A 20,852-nucleotide genomic window follows, 5' to 3' on the forward strand; every position below is an offset into this window, starting at 1 on the left:
ATAAAATTAAATTAACAAATAAATAAGCAAATTTACAAATAAATGAACAAAAATAACAAATAAAACTAAATAAGTATCTATATGAAACAAATAAATAAAAAATAATACAAGAAAAACAAAATAGAAAACTTATTCTGAGGGTGGCAGAAGATATAGAAACAATTGAAAATTCTAAATCAAGTGGTTCCTACACAAATTCGGACCATACCCCACTTCAAAGTTTCTAAAATCCTGATGCCCCCCCACCCCGTGAAATTTAAATTTTAGGTATAGGCCTAGACAAGCCCCTTTACATAAGGAAACATGTTAAAAAAACAATTCTTGCTTCATGATATGTAGATTACAGGAAGAACCTTTATATTCACTTCTTTCATTGTTGTGCAATTTTTTGACAAATTTCTGAAAAATAACGGGGATTCGACCATATTTTTCCCGTTTTCAAATACTCTATCTATGTAATTAAACACCATCAGTGTCAGCTAATTATTTCTCACATCACATATCAATCAACAAATAGTGATAGATTAGGTTAGGCTAGATGGCGTTTGGGCGTTTATTTATAAACATTTTCAAGCCTTAGAGAATAAACACAAATATTTATAAATGTGATAGAAAAACTGGAAAAACCAGGAAAGAAGTGAAGATAAAGGTTATCTCAGTGCAAAATGTGTGAACTATGTTCATTCTGCATATAATAAAGTAAGAATTGTTTTCTTAACATGTTTCCTTATGTGAAGGGGCTGTCTTAGGCTTACGCCAAATTTTGTTATTCAAAATTTTACATGTATTCACCTGGTGGAAGCTTATAAGGCCATTAACTTAGTAATTTTTTAGGGGGGGGGGGGAGGGCGTCTAGGCATATTTTAAACTAATGAAAGATATTGCCTGATTACAACACCTTTTATACAATGCATGACGTCATTGCAATACATCATGCATCTTTTTTGTCCTTTAAATGCATATGAATGCGAGGTCATTCACAGGAAAAAAATTTTTTTTTTTCAAAATTATGGCTCAAAAGTATAGTCAGCCAAAGGGTGCACGTCCTGTCCATAACACACCAAAATATTACTATGCCCCACCGGTGTAGTCTACCCTCATGTTAGGAATCACGGTCCTAAACCATTCGAATGATTTGTACATTTTTCTAAAAAACAAACTATAGATAAAGTTTCAAATCAACCAGGTCCTGCGAGTTCCGCAGTGATGTTGAGCTGAGAAATGCTATTTTTTAAACCACGCCCAAAGGTATACGGTACAAATGTCCAAATGAGCAATCTTTTGTGTCCGGTGAATTTGGTGCTTGTCTGTCTTCATTTTATTCCAAAAATGCTTCTTTTTTATGTTTTCTGTTAAAACCAAGCTTATTTGGAACATTTAATCTTTACAAAACAAATTCAAGAGAATTAAATTTAACTTGAGAAAGAATCCCTAATTTGTTTGTGATCAGTTATCAGGTTTGATTCTATGAATAGAGTTGCGTTCTATCCCCATTTATATGCATCATTTTGATGGACTTTGTCTTAAGGAGCAAAGGAAAGGCTATGGAAGAGCACATGATCAAATCGGGAAGTAAAACTCTCCTAGACTTAGATCATGCTGATAATCTTAGTATCCTAGATGAAAATGTTAGCAACGTGAATGAATTTCTGGAATTTTGAAAGTTCAGGGGGCCACAATAAGTTTGAAAATTAACGTTAAAACGACTAAGCCGCTTCGACTAGGAACAAATGAAGGCGAAGAGGCGACGTAGGGTAACGATAAGATCAATTCAGTGGATGGATTTATTTATCTGGGTAGTATTGCTAGTCAAGATTGTGGATGCAGTGACGATGTAAAGGGCAGAATAGCCAAGGGCCAGTTTTTTTTTTCACGGTTGACAAAAATCTTGAAGAATAGGAAGGTAATCTGCGATCCAAGGTTTGAATATTGATAGCTACAGTGGTGACAGTGGCCAAGTATGGTTCTGAAACGTGTTTTTCAGAGGAATTGTCTACAAATAATTTGGGATGCCCGTTTGAATGACCGTAAATCAAACAACAAGATGTACAACAAATGGGCTTCTGTCCCGATTTATACAGCTATAATGAGAGATAAGCTAAGATTACAGATTTTGATCCAGATTACCTGAGTACAGATTACCTCCCAAGAATCGGGACTTCTTGGGAGGGAATAAAGATTGAAGGTTTGAATAGATTAGGGTGGAGGAAGAGTAGGCGCAACTGCATAGGCCTCAGGCGGCTTGCTACGGCTTCTTGAAAGCCTCAGGCGGCTTGCTGCGGCTTCTTGAAAACCTCAGGCGGCTTGCTGCGGCTTCTTGAAAGCCTCAGGCGGCTTTCTAGCTGAATTGACGCATGCTCTTTAGTCGCTTCTCCTGTACATGTGCCTTCGACAAGGGTCAAAATAAGGACACAGAAACATGGTTGGAAAGAAGATGATGAATTGCAAGATACCAAGCACCATCATAAGTTTTGGTTTCGGATTTAGACGGACTGTGATCGTCCCCGTTCGGGTGTTATTTTTTCGATAGTTAAGTCAACTAAACGTAAGTTCCAAAAGCTTTCTGCCGTTGGAAAAATAGACAAGTCCAAACTGCAACACATGAGATTTAGAAATAACCCCCAGCCGCTTTGGAAGGGATTTTCGAAGCTGAACCAAGTTCGTCTTCGCAATCTAGCTCGATCGATGTCGCTGCGTGCGAAAAACATTTTTCCTCGCTTTCCTCCGATGATCTTCCTCCGGTTGAAGCTACCTATAAACATGTTCTCTTCTACCATATGTCGAAACTTGACCACCAAGGGAACTTTGTGATTGTTACACCTTCAGCTGTCCAGGCTCAATCCGTCAAATGAAACCTGGTAAAACTCCAGGATACTATTTGGCAAAAGCTGAGTACCTCCTATCTGCTACACCACTTATTATACAATATTTGTCGCTATTATTTCAGGTTTATATTGCTCAGCAATATGCTTCATCTGCCCTTTCGGAAGGTCTTGTTCCATGTGTCTTAAAGAAGGACAAAAACCCTAGAGGTTTTTGAATTGTACAGACCAATTACCGCTTGCTCCACTATTGGTAATGTTTTTTAAAAGCTAATCTTCCAAGAAATCAACACAAGGTGCGACCATGGAGACAACCATTTCGGATTCTACGAAGGCTTGGGGGCGCATAACGCACATACAACTTTTTTTTACCATTTTATACCGCTATCTGATGCTGAAAAATAATCTGTATGTGTGTGCGATCAACATTTCAAAGGCATTCGATTCCATTATTCATTCACAGGCTATTCTTTGTCTCTTGAGAAATAGAATAAACCATTTTATCTGTCGCCTCTTATGGGATTGGTATGGCAATGCGTCCATACGGGTAAATCTAGGTAGCCAGTTTAGTAACTCCATCACTGTTCAGAAAGGTGTGAAACAAGGTTCTGTGCTTATTCCCTTTTCAATAATGCCATCCGAACCGTTACTAAAAATATTCCTCCATTTCTCATTGAGGCCTATATTGATGTCAGCCACCTCTGTTACATAGACAACATTCTTCTACTATCAGACGATCTCCAAGTTCTCCAAAATACAGTTGACATATTGTGCTCTGTTCTCAATGAGAATGGGCTCCAAGTCGCTTCCTCAAAAACTGGGCTTCTCATCTTCGCTTCGTAGTAACAACTTTCCGTTACTATCAATGTTGGTCCTGCAGCTATTTCCGCATGGTCTTTTCTGAAATATTTAGGTCTCCCATTTCAATCGAATGTTAAAACTACTAAATCACTTGTTATCTCAGGGTTGAGAGAAAAACATAGAATATCGTACGGGCTTCTTGCTGGATTTTAAGGCCTGTTTCACAAATTAACCCTGAGCAGACTTTACAAATCTTTTTTCGCCCCACGTGTCTTCTTCTTGGTCCCTTTATGAAGTTTTTTGACACTATCTAAGCGGAAAAAAATTAAGGTTCTATTCTTCCGCTTCTGCAGATGTCTTCTGTAGCTGCCACTTTGGGCTCGCAACCGGTACATTTCAAATAGATATGGCGTTTTTTATATTTCTTCAAAAATGGACCAGCTTGTGGCCAGTGCCGTAATATTGAGAAAATACTGTCGACTTTTCACTTGATTGTATAGCTTAGTTGTGTTGTCTAAGAAGCTGATATCTTTCTCGTCATTTTTTTTGTTAGTGTTTCCATTCCCTTTTATTTTACTGTGTTTTTGTACTCTTGTAAGCGCAATTCATAAGTATACAGACAGTTGATAAATAATAATAATTATTATTATAAGTAAGTTATTAGTAGTAGTAGTATCCTTAATAATGAAAGGGGTTATTTAATGTACACAAAATTCTCAGGTCAAATAAATTGAGGGATAATCGACAAATGAAGCAGCTGCAATTATCAACTAGGTGTATTTACTACATTGTAGAATGCTTTCAGGAAAATATTGAAAAGATTTAGCATAAAGACCCAGGGGGTATCAGTTCTCCCCTCTCATGTTGACGATAATTTATGTTTGCTTTAAGTTTTATTTTCATTTCAGAACCCGTCTACAATAGCATAAAAAGAACAGAGTAAAAATAATAATAAAAACAACAGGAAACCGTTACAATTCAAACAAGAATGCTGAACCCTGGAGGACTTCAGTGTCACTCTTTGTTTCAATTTCGTAAAAACTTCATCTTATTTTAATTGGAGTAAAGGTCAAATGAGTTGAATATACTACCGGAAAAGTAGCAATTGTCCTGAAGTATACTCTGCAAATTTCCACGGAAGATAATCCGTAATTTGAAAAAGACCAAATTTTGACATGAAACTTTTCTGAATCCAATTTCACCAAGTCAATATCCAATTGTAAAATACACTTACACTTAAGGGGATTGGATACCTTAAAAGTGTATCCTTAAAAGTGTATCCCCTTAAAAGATACCTTAAAAGTGTATCCCCTTAAGGGGATAAGGTAATACACTTAAGGGGATTGGATACCTTAAAAATCATTTTGTCAGTCTCGGCGTCGACTAACCCCGTCTCAAAGAAAAAGGCCCATTAGAAAATTTGTCCGGCACCAGAGGGAGATCCCAAAGCAATTTTGGTACAAATTAATTGGGGATCTTAAATGTGTCACCAGTTCGAAAAGCTAACGAGGGGCCAGTTTAAAAAAATAAAAACATAAAATTTCTTTAAGCAGTTCAGTCAATTCAATTTACATAAAGCATTGCAATAATATGCAATGCTTTATAATATACATCATGATGCAAATAATATGCATCATGTATCGGCTATGTTTTCAATCAAGGCGGTTAGAACACCAGGGAACACCCATGTTTGTTAAAAAATTCAAATAATAGTTCTTTTCTCCAAGCAAGTATTCTAAAATATTTTTAGGGAGTGCCCTTTCCTCAACTATAAAAAGAATATTCTGCTCAATTCCATCGAAAAAAATAAAATTCACACTTCTTAATGATGTAAGTTCTGTTAAGTCTGAATACCTCTATCTTAGATACAAAACAAGAACAGTTAATGATTTTTCTAAGATTTACAGGAAAGTGTGTGTCGGCTATTAGTTTTCTGTTTGTTTGTTTTTCGGATTTCTTATCCAAGCTTTACAAATTATGGCAACACCACCCAATAATATGTAAATAGTTTGACCGAATAAACTAAGAAAGTTTTTAATGGACGAGATAGTGCGATCCTTAAATTAAATTTTCTTAAGAAAATTTAAGAAAAAATAAAGAAAAAAAGAAAATCAAATAAAGAAAATAACATGTAAAAGCAACCACCAATAAACTCTAGACGTCATTTGAATAATTGTTAGAACAAGATATAAGCCTGCAAGGAGTCTTCCTTTTAAATTTTCCATAAATTTTTTTCAATAGTCTTCGTCAGGTTGGCCACTGAATGCCTCCTATAGAAAAAAAAAAAAAATCTTACCAGTTATATCGTTCCACGTGGGCGAATCTAATGAATACTTTCCCTCCATTATGTTTCTCAACATAACCATTTGCTTTTTGTGGTAGAATGGAGGTGAGCCAACCAATAAAGTGTACATAATTACGCCACACGCCCACCTATAAGTAAAGAAAAAGTAACTACAACTGTTACTAATAACAACTAACAACTACTACTGGTGATTGTTGATTGGAGGTGAGTCAACCAATAAAGTGTGCATAATTACGCCACACGCCCACCTATAAGTAAAGAAAAAGTAACTACAACTGTTACTAATAACAACTAACAACTACTACTGGTGATTGTTGAATGGAGGTGAGTCAACCAATAAAGTGTGCATAATTACGCCACACGCCCACCTATAAGTAAAGAAAAAGTAACTACAACTGTTACTAATAACAACTAACAACTACTACTGGTGATTGTTGAATGGAGGTGAGTCAACCAATAAAGTGTGCATAATTACGCCACACGCCCACCTATAAGTAAAGAAAAAGTAACTACAACTGCTACTAATAACAACTAACAACTACTACTGGTGATTGTTGAATGGAGGTGAGTCAACCAATAAAGTGTCCATAATTACGCCACACGCCCACCTAAAAGTAAAGAAAAAGTAACTACAACTGCTACTAATAACAACTAACAACTACTACTGGTGATTGTTGAATGGAGGTGAGTCACCCAATAAAGTGTGCATAATTACGCCAAACGCCCAACTATAAGTAAAGAAAAAGTAACTACAACTGCTACTAATAACAACTAACAACTACTACTGGTGATTGTTGAATGGAGGTGAGTCAACCAATAAAGTGTGCATAATTACGCCACACGCCCACCTATAAGTAAAGAAAAAGTAACTACAACTGATACTAATAACAACTAACAACTACTACTGGTGATTGTTGATTGGAGGTGAGTCAACCAATAAAGTGTGCATAATTACGCCACACACCCACCTATAAGTAAAGAAAAAGTAACTACAACTGCTACTAATAACAACTAACAACTACTACTGGTGATTGTTGAATGGAGGTGAGTCAACCAATAAAGTGTGCATAATTACGCCACACGCCCACCTATAAGTAAAGAAAAAGTAACTACAACTGCTACTAATAACAACTAACAACTACTACTGGTGATTGTTGAATGGAGGTGAGTCAACCAAAAAAGTGTGCATAATTACGCCACACGCCCACCTATAAGTAAAGAAAAAGTAACTACAACTGTTACTAATAACAACTAACAACTACTACTGGTGATTGTTGATTGGATGTGAGTCAACCAATAAAGTGTGCATAATTACGCCACACGCCCACCTATAAGTAAAGAAAAAGTAACTACAACTGCTACTAATAACAACTAACAACTACTACTGGTGATTGTTGAATGGAGGTGAGTCAACCAATAAATTGTGCATAATTACGCCACACGCCCACCTATAAGTAAAGAAAAAGTAACTACAACTGATACTAATAACAACTAACAACTACTACTGGTGATTGTTGAATGGAGGTGAGTCAACCAATAAAGTGTGCATAATTACGCCACACGCCCACCTATAAGTAAAGAAAAAGTAACTACAACTGCTACTAATAACAACTAACAACTACTACTGGTGATTGTTGAATGGAGGTGAGTCAACCAATAAAATGTGCATAATTACGCCACACGCCCACCTATAAGTAAAGAAAAAGTAACTACAACTGCTACTAATAACAACTAACAACTACTACTGGTGATTGTTGAATGGAGGTGAGTCAACCAATAAAGTGTGCATAATTACTCCACACGCCCACCTATAAGTAAAGAAAAAGTAACTACAACTGCTACTAATAACAACTAACAACTACTACTGGTGATTGTTGATTGGATGTGAGTCAACCAATAAAGTGTGCATAATTACGCCACACGCCCACCTATAAGTAAAGAAAAAGTAACTACAACTGCTACTAATAACAACTAACAACTACTACTGGTGATTGTTGAATGGAGGTGAGTCAACCAATAAAGTGTGCATAATTACGCCACACGCCCACCTATAAGTAAAGAAAAAGTAAATACAACTGCTACTAATAACAACTAACAACTACTACTGGTGATTGTTGATTGGAGGTGAGTCAACCAATAAAGTGTGCATAATTACGCCACACGCCCACCTATAAGTAAAGAAAAAGTAACTACAACTGCTACTAATAACAACTAACAACTACTACTGGTGATTGTTGAATGGAGGTGAGTCAACCAATAAAGTGTGCATAATTACGCCACACGCCCACCTATAAGTAAAGAAAAAGTAACTACAACTGTTACTAATAACAACTAACAACTACTACTGGTGATTGTTGATTGGAGGTGAGTCAACCAATAAAGTGTTCATAATTACGCCACACGCCCACCTATAAGTAAAGAAAAAGTAACTACAACTGCTACTAATAACAACTAACAACTACTACTGGTGATTGTTGAATGGAGGTGAGTCAACCAATAAAGTGTGCATAATTACGCCACACGCCCACCTATAAGTAAAGAAAAAGTAACTACAACTGTTACTAATAACAACTAACAACTACTACTGGTGATTGTTGAATGGAGGTGAGTCAACCAATAAAGTGTGCATAATTACGCCACACGCCCACCTATAAGTAAAGAAAAAGTAACTACAACTGCTACTAATAACAACTAACAACTACTACTGGTGATTGTTGAATGGAGGTGAGTCAACCAATAAAGTGTGCATAATTACGCCACACGCCCACCTACAAGTAAAGAAAAAGTAACTACAACTGCTACTAATAACAACTAACAACTACTACTGGTGATTGTTGATTGGAGGTGAGTCAACCAATAAAGTGTGCATAATTACGCCACACGCCCACCTACAAGTAAAAATAAAGTAATTACAACTACTACTATTAACAACAGGCGAATGGAGGTGAGCCAACCAATAAAGCGTACATAATTACGCCACATGCCCAAAGAAAAAGTAACTACAACTACTTCTACTAACAACTGGTGAATTTTGAATGGGGGTGAGCCAACCAATAAAGTGTACCAATTATGCCACACACCCGCCTATAAGTAAACAAAACGTAACTACAACTACTACTACTACTAACAACTGGTGAATGGTGAATGGAGGTTCACCAACCAATAAAGTTTACATAATTACGCCACATGCCCATCTACAAGTAAACAAAAAATAACTATAGCTACTACTACTACTACTAACAACTTACTACAGCACCAGACCGCCAGAGGCCATATCAGCCGCACACGATCCTTCTCCACTCGATCTATTCGAAGCGGCACTTTTTACCTCTTCCCCTCCTATTCGGGGACGACCTACTTTTCGTTTGGCCCCTGATGGATGCCAAGACATGGTAAATTCTATGATTAGAGGTAGAGTTTTCGACCTTTCTCATAACACCAAAGTTCGTAACAACCATTAGAATTTTTTAAAGTTCGGCCGATTTGGGCGAGATACAGTGAGATTTAGCCGTCTTCTTTTATTTAACATCTAACAACCCTGCTGACGGCCCACCGTTCTTTGTCTCTTTTACAAGTGAAGCTCGACCGAGTCAGTTTTACGAAATCGTTTTCGTTTACTCTGTATTTCGTTTGCAAAAACAGGCATTTTTTTTTTTAATTACGTCTTTTATTTACATTTCAAGTAACCCTCACAGAGTCCGTAGTGAAATAGAAAGGCAAAAATGCCTTTAAGCATGAATTCAATGATCAGCGGAAAATCAGATCAGACATTGTCTCTGAAAACAAACTTTCACAGAGTAGAAAACGTGAATTGAAGAAATACAATAATTGACTGAAATTGAAGGGAAGTCGGAACCCGTGCGAGTTATGGAAATAATATGTGACTTCTAAGATATCAGAAAAAAAAAGGCAAAATGTATCTAAAAAAGATACTGAAAAAACTTGTAAATTGAGGCCTCGTACGAAGTTACTTTAGCAAGCCCACCTCTCCCCTTCCCCCCCCCAAAAAAAATCTCTTGATGGAGAAGCTTTGCTAAGCACTGTCTCCAAATATTTTCTAGACGTCTTGGTGATAAAGGCATCGAAGGAGAGCAGATGGAATTTGCTCTACTTTTTATTCATCAGTACTCATTAGCAATTAAATTTCTACCTTGATTCAGTTCTAAATTATAATTACCACAAAATTTCTCAAAATTACACAAAACCAAATCTTCAGTTGCAGTCACGAAGAAATGGTAAAAAAAAAAATATCTGAAAAATCTAAAAAATTTAAAAAAGGGAAATTATCTAGAAAAGATTATCAAAAATATACCAAGCAATATCATACAATCTATATTAAAAAAGACTGATGCAATATTGTAACATGTAACAGATATTTCCCTTTGGGCCAAATAGTATGCTCTAGCGGACCTTATGCTGGCCAACCCGTGATTTAAAATTAAGATTCTCCGAAAGTTGTAAATTTTTACTTATCTAATTTGGCATGTAATAACTTCTCAAATACATTTTAGAATGTAATAATTATAATTTACTTCTAAGAATTCAATTCAGTATTTGACGATGAAACAAAAGGCATGGTTACTGTTTGGTAATAATACTCCTCAAAGTAGCCCCACTTTCGGGAAAAAAATTTAAGTATGGCAACTCCATTCCTTTGTTGTATAAACTATTGTATACTCTTATTTGGTTTACAATTTCTAGGACGTGAAATGGGAATTTTACGTCCTTTTATCGTTGTTATACAACACAGGAAACTTATAAGGTTTCAAGGGTTTTAGTTTAAAGGAAATACTAAAAAATAGAGAAAATGAAAATAAGGAAAAATAGTACAGATCGGAAAGAAAAATCGCAGACAGTAATTGAAGCAAGATCAGAAAGTATTATTAAAAACATCAGGAAAAGAGGATTTAAGAAGTTAAAAAAAAAGACTGACAATGAAACGAGCAAGAAAAGAAAAGCAAAACATGACTGAATTAAAAAACAAAGTAAGCATTCAACCAATAAAAGCATTATTTCTAATAAATTGAGATTCCCAATAACAGTTCCCTCCCTCTCTCCCCTCATTGAAAAAAAGTGTAATCTCTTACATGTCAACTTCTTTTCCATATCCATTCCCATTTTCATACATATTGGCTTTTAGTACCTCAGGGGCAAGATATCCAGGCGTTCCAACAAGGTCTGAAAGAGGAGTGATATACATATATACAAAATCTGAAAGAGGAGTGATATACATATATACAAGGTCTGAAAGAGGAGTGATATACATATATACAAGGTCTGAAAGAGGAGGCATAAAAAAGGACACAATCACTGAAAACTAAGATATAAACACATCTCAGTTCTGAGTGTTTCAAAATTACTGTACTAAGATACTGAAAAAAAACATAATAAGCGACAATTTTTACTTGTGGTTCAAATATTACGAATAAAAATAAATTATATAGGGTAAACAACTGCCTTCTGGACAACCCAGAGAAAATCTAAAAAGGAAAGTAGATGGAAAAGCATATCCTTATCAAAAATATTGCTGAATACAGACAGTAAAGATATCGGTCGATAATTAGCTGGGCCACTCCGAGGCCTATCTTTATATAAAACAATCACTCGAGCCCACTTGGGTGAACTGGGAAAAATTCCAGTCTCGAAAACAGATTTACAAGTTTGCCAAACAATAAATAATTGAAGGAACATTTCACTGCCTTGGGGATATACAATCCGGACCAGATGACGCTAAACCTTTTAGTTCATTTACAAATCTACTTATCGCAACCCCAGAATCTGGCTCCAGTGCCCACGACGTCAAGCAACTTGGGCCAAGACACGATTTAAAATCAGGTTTAGAAGGAGAGGAGCTTACTGAGGAACTAGTTGTTGTCCCAATAATAGCAATACAGCGGTAAATGCTTCTTTAATGTTAAGTTCATACTTAAGACCGTATCCAGGGGAGGGGTTATGGGGTTCGAACCCCCCTGAATATTACCATTTTTCTTAAAATTACCATTTGACTAGCTCAACTATTTCCATATATATTTGCTTTTAGTGACTCAGGGGCAAGATGCCAGGAGTTCCAACAAGGTCTGATAGAGGAGTGATATACATTAAGATAAAAAAAAACGTACAATCACTGAAAAAGAAGACGTAAACACATCATAGTTCAGAGCATTTTCAAATTACCATACCAACATACCATTGCTATACTTACAATTACCAATAATATTACCATTACCATACTAATTACCAACATAATTTCTTAAACCACATTGGCCTGACATCACATAAAGAAAGAAAAACGAGCAGTCATCGACGCAAACGAGCAAACAGTATCGTCATTTGGCCTATAAAAACCCCATTTTTGCTCGTTTTTCTTTCTTTATGTAATTACCAACACATCATAGTTCAGAGCATTTTCAAATTACCATACCAAGAAACTGAACCGAAGAAAGAGAAAACACAACTAGAGACAAATGCCACTTGTGGTGCAAATAATGAGAAAAAAAAAAATTATTGGGGTAACAATTGCTTTCTGGACAAACTTTTTTTTTTTTTTTAAAGAAAGCTAGGACCGGATGAACGAAGCCTCTATAAATAGGGATTTAAATTGCTTTCTGGCACACTTCTACTAGAGCCAGATGAATAAAACTCATAAGAATCAGCTCAAATGTCAGTATCTAAAAATTACCTAGATATTACCATTTGACTCAACTATTTCCGTACGTATTGGCTTTTAATGCACCAGGGGCAAGATTCCCAGGAGTTCTAAAAGGTCTGAAAAAACTCTAGGTAAATACTATCACCGAAAAAGATGAAAAAATTACCTAGATATTACCATTTGACTCAACTATTTCCGTACGTATTGGCTTTTAATGCACCAGGGGCAAGATTCCCAGGAGTTCTAAAAGGTCTGAAAAAACTCTAGGTAAATACTATCACCGAAAAAGATGAAAAAATTACCTAGATATTACCATTTGACTCAACTATTTCCGTACGTATTGGCTTTTAATGCACCAGGGGCAAGATTCCCAGGAGTTCTAAAAGGTCTGAAAAAACTCTAGGTAAATACTATCACCGAAAAAGATGAAAAAATTACCTAGATATTACCATTTGACTCAACTATTTCCGTACGTATTGGCTTTTAATGCACCAGGGGCAAGATTCCCAGGAGTTCTAAAAGGTCTGAAAAAACTCTAGGTAAATACTATCACCGAAAAAGATGAAAAAATCATCTGTCCTACGTAAATACTGTCCACTGATCTAGTGGACCGAAAAAGATGAAAAAATTACCTAGATATTACCATTTGACTCAACTATTTCCGTACGTATTGGCTTTTAATGCACCAGGGGCAAGATTCCCAGGAGTTCTTAACTATTAACTATTAACTTAACTATGTAACTGAACCCGATAAGTCTAAGAACAAGGAGTCATGAGCTTGAGCAATCAAACTTTTTCTACGACTTTGTTTGTAAATTCCTTTATACATGTAGTGGATGTCATTATGGTTATGGGCTTGTTATGTAAGTATGCTTATTTTTTGTATCTATTTTAATGTAAATTGTTAGTATATAAATGATAATTGCAGTAAAAGCTATATTTTTATAATTTATATTTCGGTATCCATATTCATGCTTTTGCTATAGTTAGCAAAGAGGGTGCTATTAATTTTAACTACTACTATGGAATACAGTTAAAGACTGACATAAGTGTATTTGCCGAATTGTGTGTTTATAAACGTGCGTTTTATTTTAACAGGGGTGAAATCTCTGTTAATGCACCAGGGGCAAGATTCCCAGGAGTTCTAAAAGGTCTGAAAAAACTCTAGGTAAATACTATCACCGAAAAAGATCACCAAAAAACTCTAGGTAAAAACTCACCAAAACTCTAGGTAAATACTATCACCGAAAAAGATGAAAAAATCATATCACGGTCCAGAATATTTTCAAATTATTTAAATAAGAGACTTTCTAGGCTAATTTTATGTAAGAAACTCTTTATTTTAATTATGTGTTTTATTAACAAGTCTTTATTTCTTAAAAAAAGAAAAATGTCACTTCAATTTTCCTCTGCCAAAATCTAGCATCTACAACAAAAGATTTTGAATTAAGCAACCAACGGTTTGAATTCATTTTAAGCAACCAACGGTTTCATTCTGTAAAAGGCGCCAATTCTCATTATGGAGCTTAGAATATCTTGAATATTAAATAAAAAACAATTTCAAAAATAAGTTTTCAAGAGAAAAGTAAAGAGCTACATTAAACCAAAGATGAGCTGAAGCCAAATAAAAATTCAAAATTCAAATGAACAGAGATCATTTCCAAATAATAAAATTGACTCGAAACGAAGAATAGTGAAGCCAAACCTAAAACGAACAGGAATTACCACAAACAGAAGTAGTGCTAACGTCCCTAAGCGCTCTAAAGGCCAGGGCGTCATTTCCCATAGTGAAAACAATTTTATTTCAAACGTTGTGTTTATTTGCCACAGCACCAGAAAAAACAAATAATAATCACAATGACAGCCAATATTACTGTTCATTTATATTTGTCATTATTTATAAAAGCATCAATTATTTATAAAAGCATATTTGTCAAGGCATCAACAGCAATAACAAAAAAACAAGAAAGTAAATCACCATAATAAGGAAGATTACTGAGAAGTACTAATGAAAGCAGAAAGACTGTTTAAGATACAATGATATTCAGTCCTGAAGCTCTCAGCAATTTACAACCTAATAAAAGAGAAATGCTTTAGACTCCCCTAGTCTCGACACGGCCATTCCAATGGTGTAGTCAAAATTTTTCAGTCTCGTATACCTTTTGAGATGTACCAGCATCTAAAGCGGGTAAAAACATATCTCACCGGTTTTACTTGGCCATCGAAATTTAGTACAGACATTCTAGAATGACAGAACCTAATAACCACGGTGTCTTTATCTATTTTTCCTGTTTCAAATCCCAATTTTGCAGTGCTCTCGCAAAAAATTGCAAAATACAGATTCTAGGTTTAGACAGAATATCAAAACTTGTGGTTCAAATACCACGAAGTTTTTTTCTTCTTTTTACAGAACTTCTTCAAATTTAACTATACGGTGGATTGCTAATTTTTTTTTTTTTTTTTTTGTGAAAAAAGCAACAGAGTCGGGTGAATGGATCCTTTTAGAATAAGCTTGGTCAATATTTGAAAATCTCTAAAAGTTCCATTTACCAAGCACATCTGTTTTCTTTAAAATAAAAAAAAAAGTTTGTCAAGAAGAGGAATTAAACGCCCTACTTTTTTTTATTTAGAAATCTCTTTGTAGCCCAAGAACCTTAGAAGGACGTTTTGCTTTTCAGGACCAACTCAACTTTTATCCTAGGGCTGAAACTAGTTCACTCAGACCCGCTAAGGTACATAATTTTCCAAAGATTTAAATTCATAAGTAAACAAATCAGAAAAATTAAACATTTTAGAAATTTTAATATTCTCATAAAGCAGGAGAGATAATTTTTGTTTCAACTTATATCAGTAGTCATCCTCAGATCAAAGAACAAATGCACGAACGATTACAGAGAAATTTAAATGGCACAGAACTCGATGTATATTCTCTGATATTTAAACTCCTAGAATCAAAAGATTTGCTGCAAAATATCTAAGCAGATTCAAGATAAATAAGGAGCAACCAATGCAGTAGCTCATTTCAACTCACAGATTGAGTCAAAAGGAACAGGGCTGAATAGTATTGATTGAAAAGCCCACGTTTGCTGATGCAGAAGATGGCAATAATGCCAGTGGATTTTTTAAATTTTCAAAGGGGAATGTCCTAAATGGGAGAATTGTCTTTTTAAAATTTTTCAAAGGGAATCTAGATTTTCAAAGGAAATTTTCTAAACATATTTTCATTAAATTTTTAAAGAAAATCTAGATAGAAGAAAGAATATCTAAAAGAGAGTTGTGTTTTTTATTATTATTTTCCAAAGGATCTCTCAATTTTCTTTAAATTTCAAATTCCAAAACAAAATTATCAAAAATATAAATGAAGGCTACCACCTAACAATAATAAAAATAAATAAATAAACAAAATGAATAAAAATAAATAAAAAACGCGCCAAAAAAATTGTTAGAGCTTTTATCTGAAACCTCCCGACTCCTATTAGCATACAAATGCAATATGCAAATCTAATGCAGACAACGTAAAATTTAAATGAAATAAAAAACAACTAAAAAAAAATAAAAAAATAAATAATATTTAAAATAGTAGCGCCCCAAAAATAGTTAGAAATAGTTATCGGAAACCTCTCTACTCCTATTAGCATTTAAGTGCAACAAGCAAATACAAATAATGTAACACATACATAAATAAATAAAAAATATAGAAAAAATTAATAAACTCAAAAAAAACATTAACGCCACAAAAATAGTTAGAACGTTCATCAAAAATCTCTCCACTCCTATTAGCACTTCAGTACAACACAGCTTAAAATCATGGTTTCATCTATGCACGTTGTTGCATAATGTGTTTATTTACGTTACATATATTGGAAACGGGACAAATATTTTTTTCTTTCTTTGTTTTTGGCAGTTGATTGGAACGCATTTCATTTTTTCCACCTGTCCCTAATGTCAGTTGGGTAGGTCACGACACAGACAATTCATAGATATACATCTGAATGTCACCTACATATACGCACATCTTATTAGGAAGGCAGCCAAGTTCCGTCTTGTTGATATTAGAATCACGCAGGGATATAAATAGAGGGCCCCAAATGTTTATATTAAGCCAACCTCAAGTAGGTAATACACCTCTTTCAGATCAGGAGCATTCCAGATTCATTTAGGGAACATTAATGTCATTTGTCAATTGTCCGTACCTCACGTCCCGGAAGAAAATGTATTGTCTTTAGTTGACATGTTTTCAGTCCGTAACTGTTGAATACTTTCTGTGTACTTAACGTAAAACATTATTGTTGGTAATACATAATGCTCAGGCCACGAGGGGTGGGCGCATACCCACAGAACCAAATGTGTGATGAAATTTTTCCTTTTTAAAAGTTTGATTTATACCTTAAAAAGTACTTTTTGACACCCACCCCCTACTGCAACCACAGCTGCAACTACTTTCCGCTGCAACTAATTGTGACTGCGACAACTTGCGAACAGAACTATTTGCGACTGCGACTGTAACTACTAGTGACTGCAACTATTTACGAAAGGGACTACTACAAAGTTTTAGAGAGATTAAAGAAATTAAAAACGAATTATGTATACAGGGATTAGCATAAATAGAGATAACGAAGAATATCAATTGAATCCAATTTGTAGTAGTTTAATAGAACAAAAAAAAAAGCTAAAACCATACATACCTATAATACTGAAAAAAACAAAAACATTGAATTGAAGTTACCAAGTATTTTGCAGTAGGTTGCATATGGTTGCATCAAGACATGGCTAATTGTAGACAGAGAAAAGCCAAGACAGATAGTTCAAGTAATTGAGAGGCAAATGTTTAAATGGCTTGGGCTGCACGGGTAAATGGCGGGAGTATGCATGACTCTTTTATTGGACACATACTTGTTTGTTAGTTTTTGGAAAGGGATGCCTGCCTAGTCTCAGGCACGTTGACCAAGAATATAGAATTGACATAAGACCGTTAGATTGCCTGTAATGAGAGGCAAACAAGGCATGCCCGCCTATGATCTTGAGAAGGTTGACCAAAAATATAGAATTGACATAAGACCGTTAGATTGCCTGTAATGAGAGGCAAACAAGGCATGCCCGCCTATGATCTTGAGAAGGTTGACCAAAAATATAGAATTGAGATAGGACCAATAACTTGCATGATCAGGACCACCAAAACTAACAGCAAAAGAGCGGAGCGTTAAAGAGGTGGCAGCAACTTCATGTTTAGGCTACCTCTATTTTATGAGCCAATTTGTTAAACCTGACACGGTTAAGGAGAAGTTAAGGTTTAGCGTAAAGAGCCAGGAGTTAAGGAAGGTAGTGACTTTCTCATACTTAGGGCCACTCTTCACGCTAAAGTTTAACTCTTAAAAAAAATTGAGAGTGGTAGAGCTTAATCTTAAAAGATTAATTATCCAAAGCACAAGGGGGCTACCCCTCCCCTAAAGAGGGAGAGGGCTCTGAAATCACAAAAACGAAATTCCAGCTCGTGATTTTCAAGTATGGGATATTTATCGAACAAATCTTCTTCTCGGGAGATGCACATCCTCACTGTCCTGTGCAGGTAAGCATACAAATATAATCTTTAACCTCATATTTTCCACTCAATATATTTACAATATTTACAGTTTATGTATCTCCTTAATTTTCCTTATATATCTCCTTAATGTATCTCCCTCTTTTTTAGGTCTACGCTCCTTTGAAAATTCCAACTATATCACGTCTCTCTTTAGAATAAGCTACAATTTTTTTTTTCTGAAATGCCATGCTATATTTATGAATATACCCCCTAAAGTAATTAAATGGCCATCTAAAACCACCCCCCAAAAATCCCTTTCGCATCCCAATAACGCGTGCATCCCTAATTGGGAACCCTTTTTAAATGATATATCTTTAATATTTGAAATTTGACTTGACATCATCAAAATCTTACTATTTTAAATCCTATTTCATTGTCATATGTTGTAAACACCACTTGTGCAAACAGATGAAAATATTAAGGAGATACTTAAATACTGGAGATACTTAAATATAAGAAGATACTTAAATATGCTTACAGTTTTTTGTCATGGCTGGGATTATCGACACAAACCGTGTTCAGAAAGAAGGGGGCCTTCGTTCTTTAAACCATCCCCCCAATTGAAATTCTTGCGAATATTACTCCGAAGTACGACATTTTCCTCGCAGTTCACTTTTTCACAGTTATTCCTTCCCTTATCCCCTTTAGGAGAAGGGGGATAATATATCCCCCTTTTATTCCCCCCTTTAGAATCTCTTTGTGGAATGGGTATTTTAAGGTTGGCCAGACGGTATTAAAAAGGGCCGTATCCTGATGCAAATTTAGGTAAAGTAGCTAAGTAGCTACTTAGCTATTTTTAATCGTATGGATTAAAAATCCGCCTCATTTAGTGAAGGTAACTAGGGGGCTCTTTAGCAGGAGTTACAAAAAACTATAAAGTAACACAGGAGAAGAGAGTAAATGTGTCTTTATGGGGCTGTCATCTTGCCCCCTATACTGTGGAAACCCATGAATATAGCTGTACAGACGGTATTATAAAGGGCTGTATCCTGATGCAAATTTAGGCAAAGTAGCTAAATAGCTACTTAGCTATTTTTAATGATATGGATTAAAAATCCGCCTCATTTACTGATGGTAACTAGGGGGCTCTTTAGCAAGAGTTAGAAAAACTATAAAGCAGCACAGGAGAAGAGAGTAAATGGGTCTTTATGGGGCTGTCATCTTGCCCCCTATACTGTGGAAACTCATGAATATAGCTGTACAGACGGTATTATAAAGGGCTGTATCCTGATGCAAATTTAGGTACAAATTGCCCTTGATCAGTGAAATAACTATTCCAATGTCCTTAGCACTTATAGTTGGCACCATATCAGTTGGTAGAAACAATTCCAAAATAGCGGAATACCTTACTTTATTAGCCTTATTCTTTTTTAATAAAGACAAAAAAGAATATCTGGATTGTTATCTTTGATGTTTAAACGTTTATGAAAATGGCATTAACGTGTCTAAACCACGTTTGATTTATCAATAACAACTTCTGGATTATTTTATAAATAACATTTTTCTGTTACACAGGTAATTTCGAAGACCACATAATAACAATCACAAAATATACTGAACATTTCGGTCATATTTACAGTGACATTCATCAACAGAGTTTTTTTTTAGTATTTCTGCTGATGACTGTCACTGTCTAATAAAAGGATTTATCCCTATTCGAACTTTTATTTATTTTCTGTTATATATTACCTTTTCGCACACATTCGATGACAAAAGGGCACAGACACTACCCTACACAATTTCATAAACATTATTTTTAACACATTATTTTAGGATTTATTTAGCATCTACTTAAAATGTTCACAATTTGGAAGCGTCTTAATTAATGTTATTGCCAAAAAGGTAAAAAGTTCAAAAGACGCGCCAAATCGGCGCGCAAATGGTGCGCGAATTCTAGTGACAACATTTAAGCCATATAGCAAAATCCACACCGGCCTTACCAAAAAGAACTTCGCCAGGATTCAGCTTGGTTGCAAAACCAAAATCTGTCAATTTGACATTATACAAATCGTCCAAGAGTATATTTTCGGGCTTTACATCTCTATGAACTATATTCATCGAATGGGCATGATTCAGAGCTTCAAACAGCTGTTTCATTATCAGCCTGAAAATGGAAGCAATAAATATGACGAAGATTGAACCACAACATTTTTTTTGCGTGTTTCATGTCTGTTCGTTTCTGATTGACATATTTTAACTGACATGGCCATTTATTTAACAATGATAGTGAAGCTGGCTAAAGGACACACTAGACGGTCAATCATTTTGATCAAGAGCTTCCGTCAATCAATTGATTAAAGTACGATTGACCGTCCAGGAACCGATTGAGTCATTCAAACTTTCTATCAATCACCGTCAACGCTTGATTCAAGCGTCAAACAGGTTCCTCGATGGTCAATTATGCTTTATTCAATTGATTGACAGAAGCTTTTGATCAAAATGACTGACCGTCTAAGGTGTCCTTATTAAATTGCTTTTTGAAAAAAAAAAAAAATCATCTATTGCGGTAGAAGAATAAAAAGCAAACTCTAACTTAAATTTTTTGGCATAACGAGGGGAGCTTTGAATAAATTCTTATGGAGGAGGAGTGCGCGGAGCTCTGTTGGCCTTAGGAGGCTTCTTGCTGCATCGAGTTGGCAGTAGTAGTAGTAGCAGTAGCAGCTTAAAGATATTTAATTTTTCCAAAGTCATTTT

The 20,852-nt window shown here is 35.2% G+C and overlaps 1 protein-coding gene across 3 annotated transcripts in view; it reads right to left on the reverse strand.

Moving 5' to 3' along the window:
- Positions 1-20,852, reverse strand: part of PhKgamma (phosphorylase kinase gamma) — a 73,069-nt gene that overhangs the window by 18,714 nt on the left and 33,503 nt on the right. For all 3 annotated transcript variants that reach the window (XM_089102902.1, XM_089102901.1, XM_089102903.1), the window contains exons 5-7: positions 20,099-20,262; positions 11,016-11,106; positions 5,920-6,056 (exon numbers count right to left, since the gene is read on the reverse strand). In XM_089102902.1, the coding sequence (XP_088959028.1) occupies positions 5,920-6,056; positions 11,016-11,106; positions 20,099-20,262 (392 nt within the window). The remainder of the gene's footprint in view (positions 1-5,919; positions 6,057-11,015; positions 11,107-20,098; positions 20,263-20,852) is intronic.

The sequence above is a fragment of the Artemia sp. Qi Xiang Cuo genome, chromosome 17, assembly GCF_049724085.1.
Source record: "Artemia sp. Qi Xiang Cuo chromosome 17, ASM4972408v1, whole genome shotgun sequence".
Taxonomy (NCBI): Eukaryota; Metazoa; Arthropoda; class Branchiopoda; order Anostraca; family Artemiidae; genus Artemia; species Artemia sp. Qi Xiang Cuo.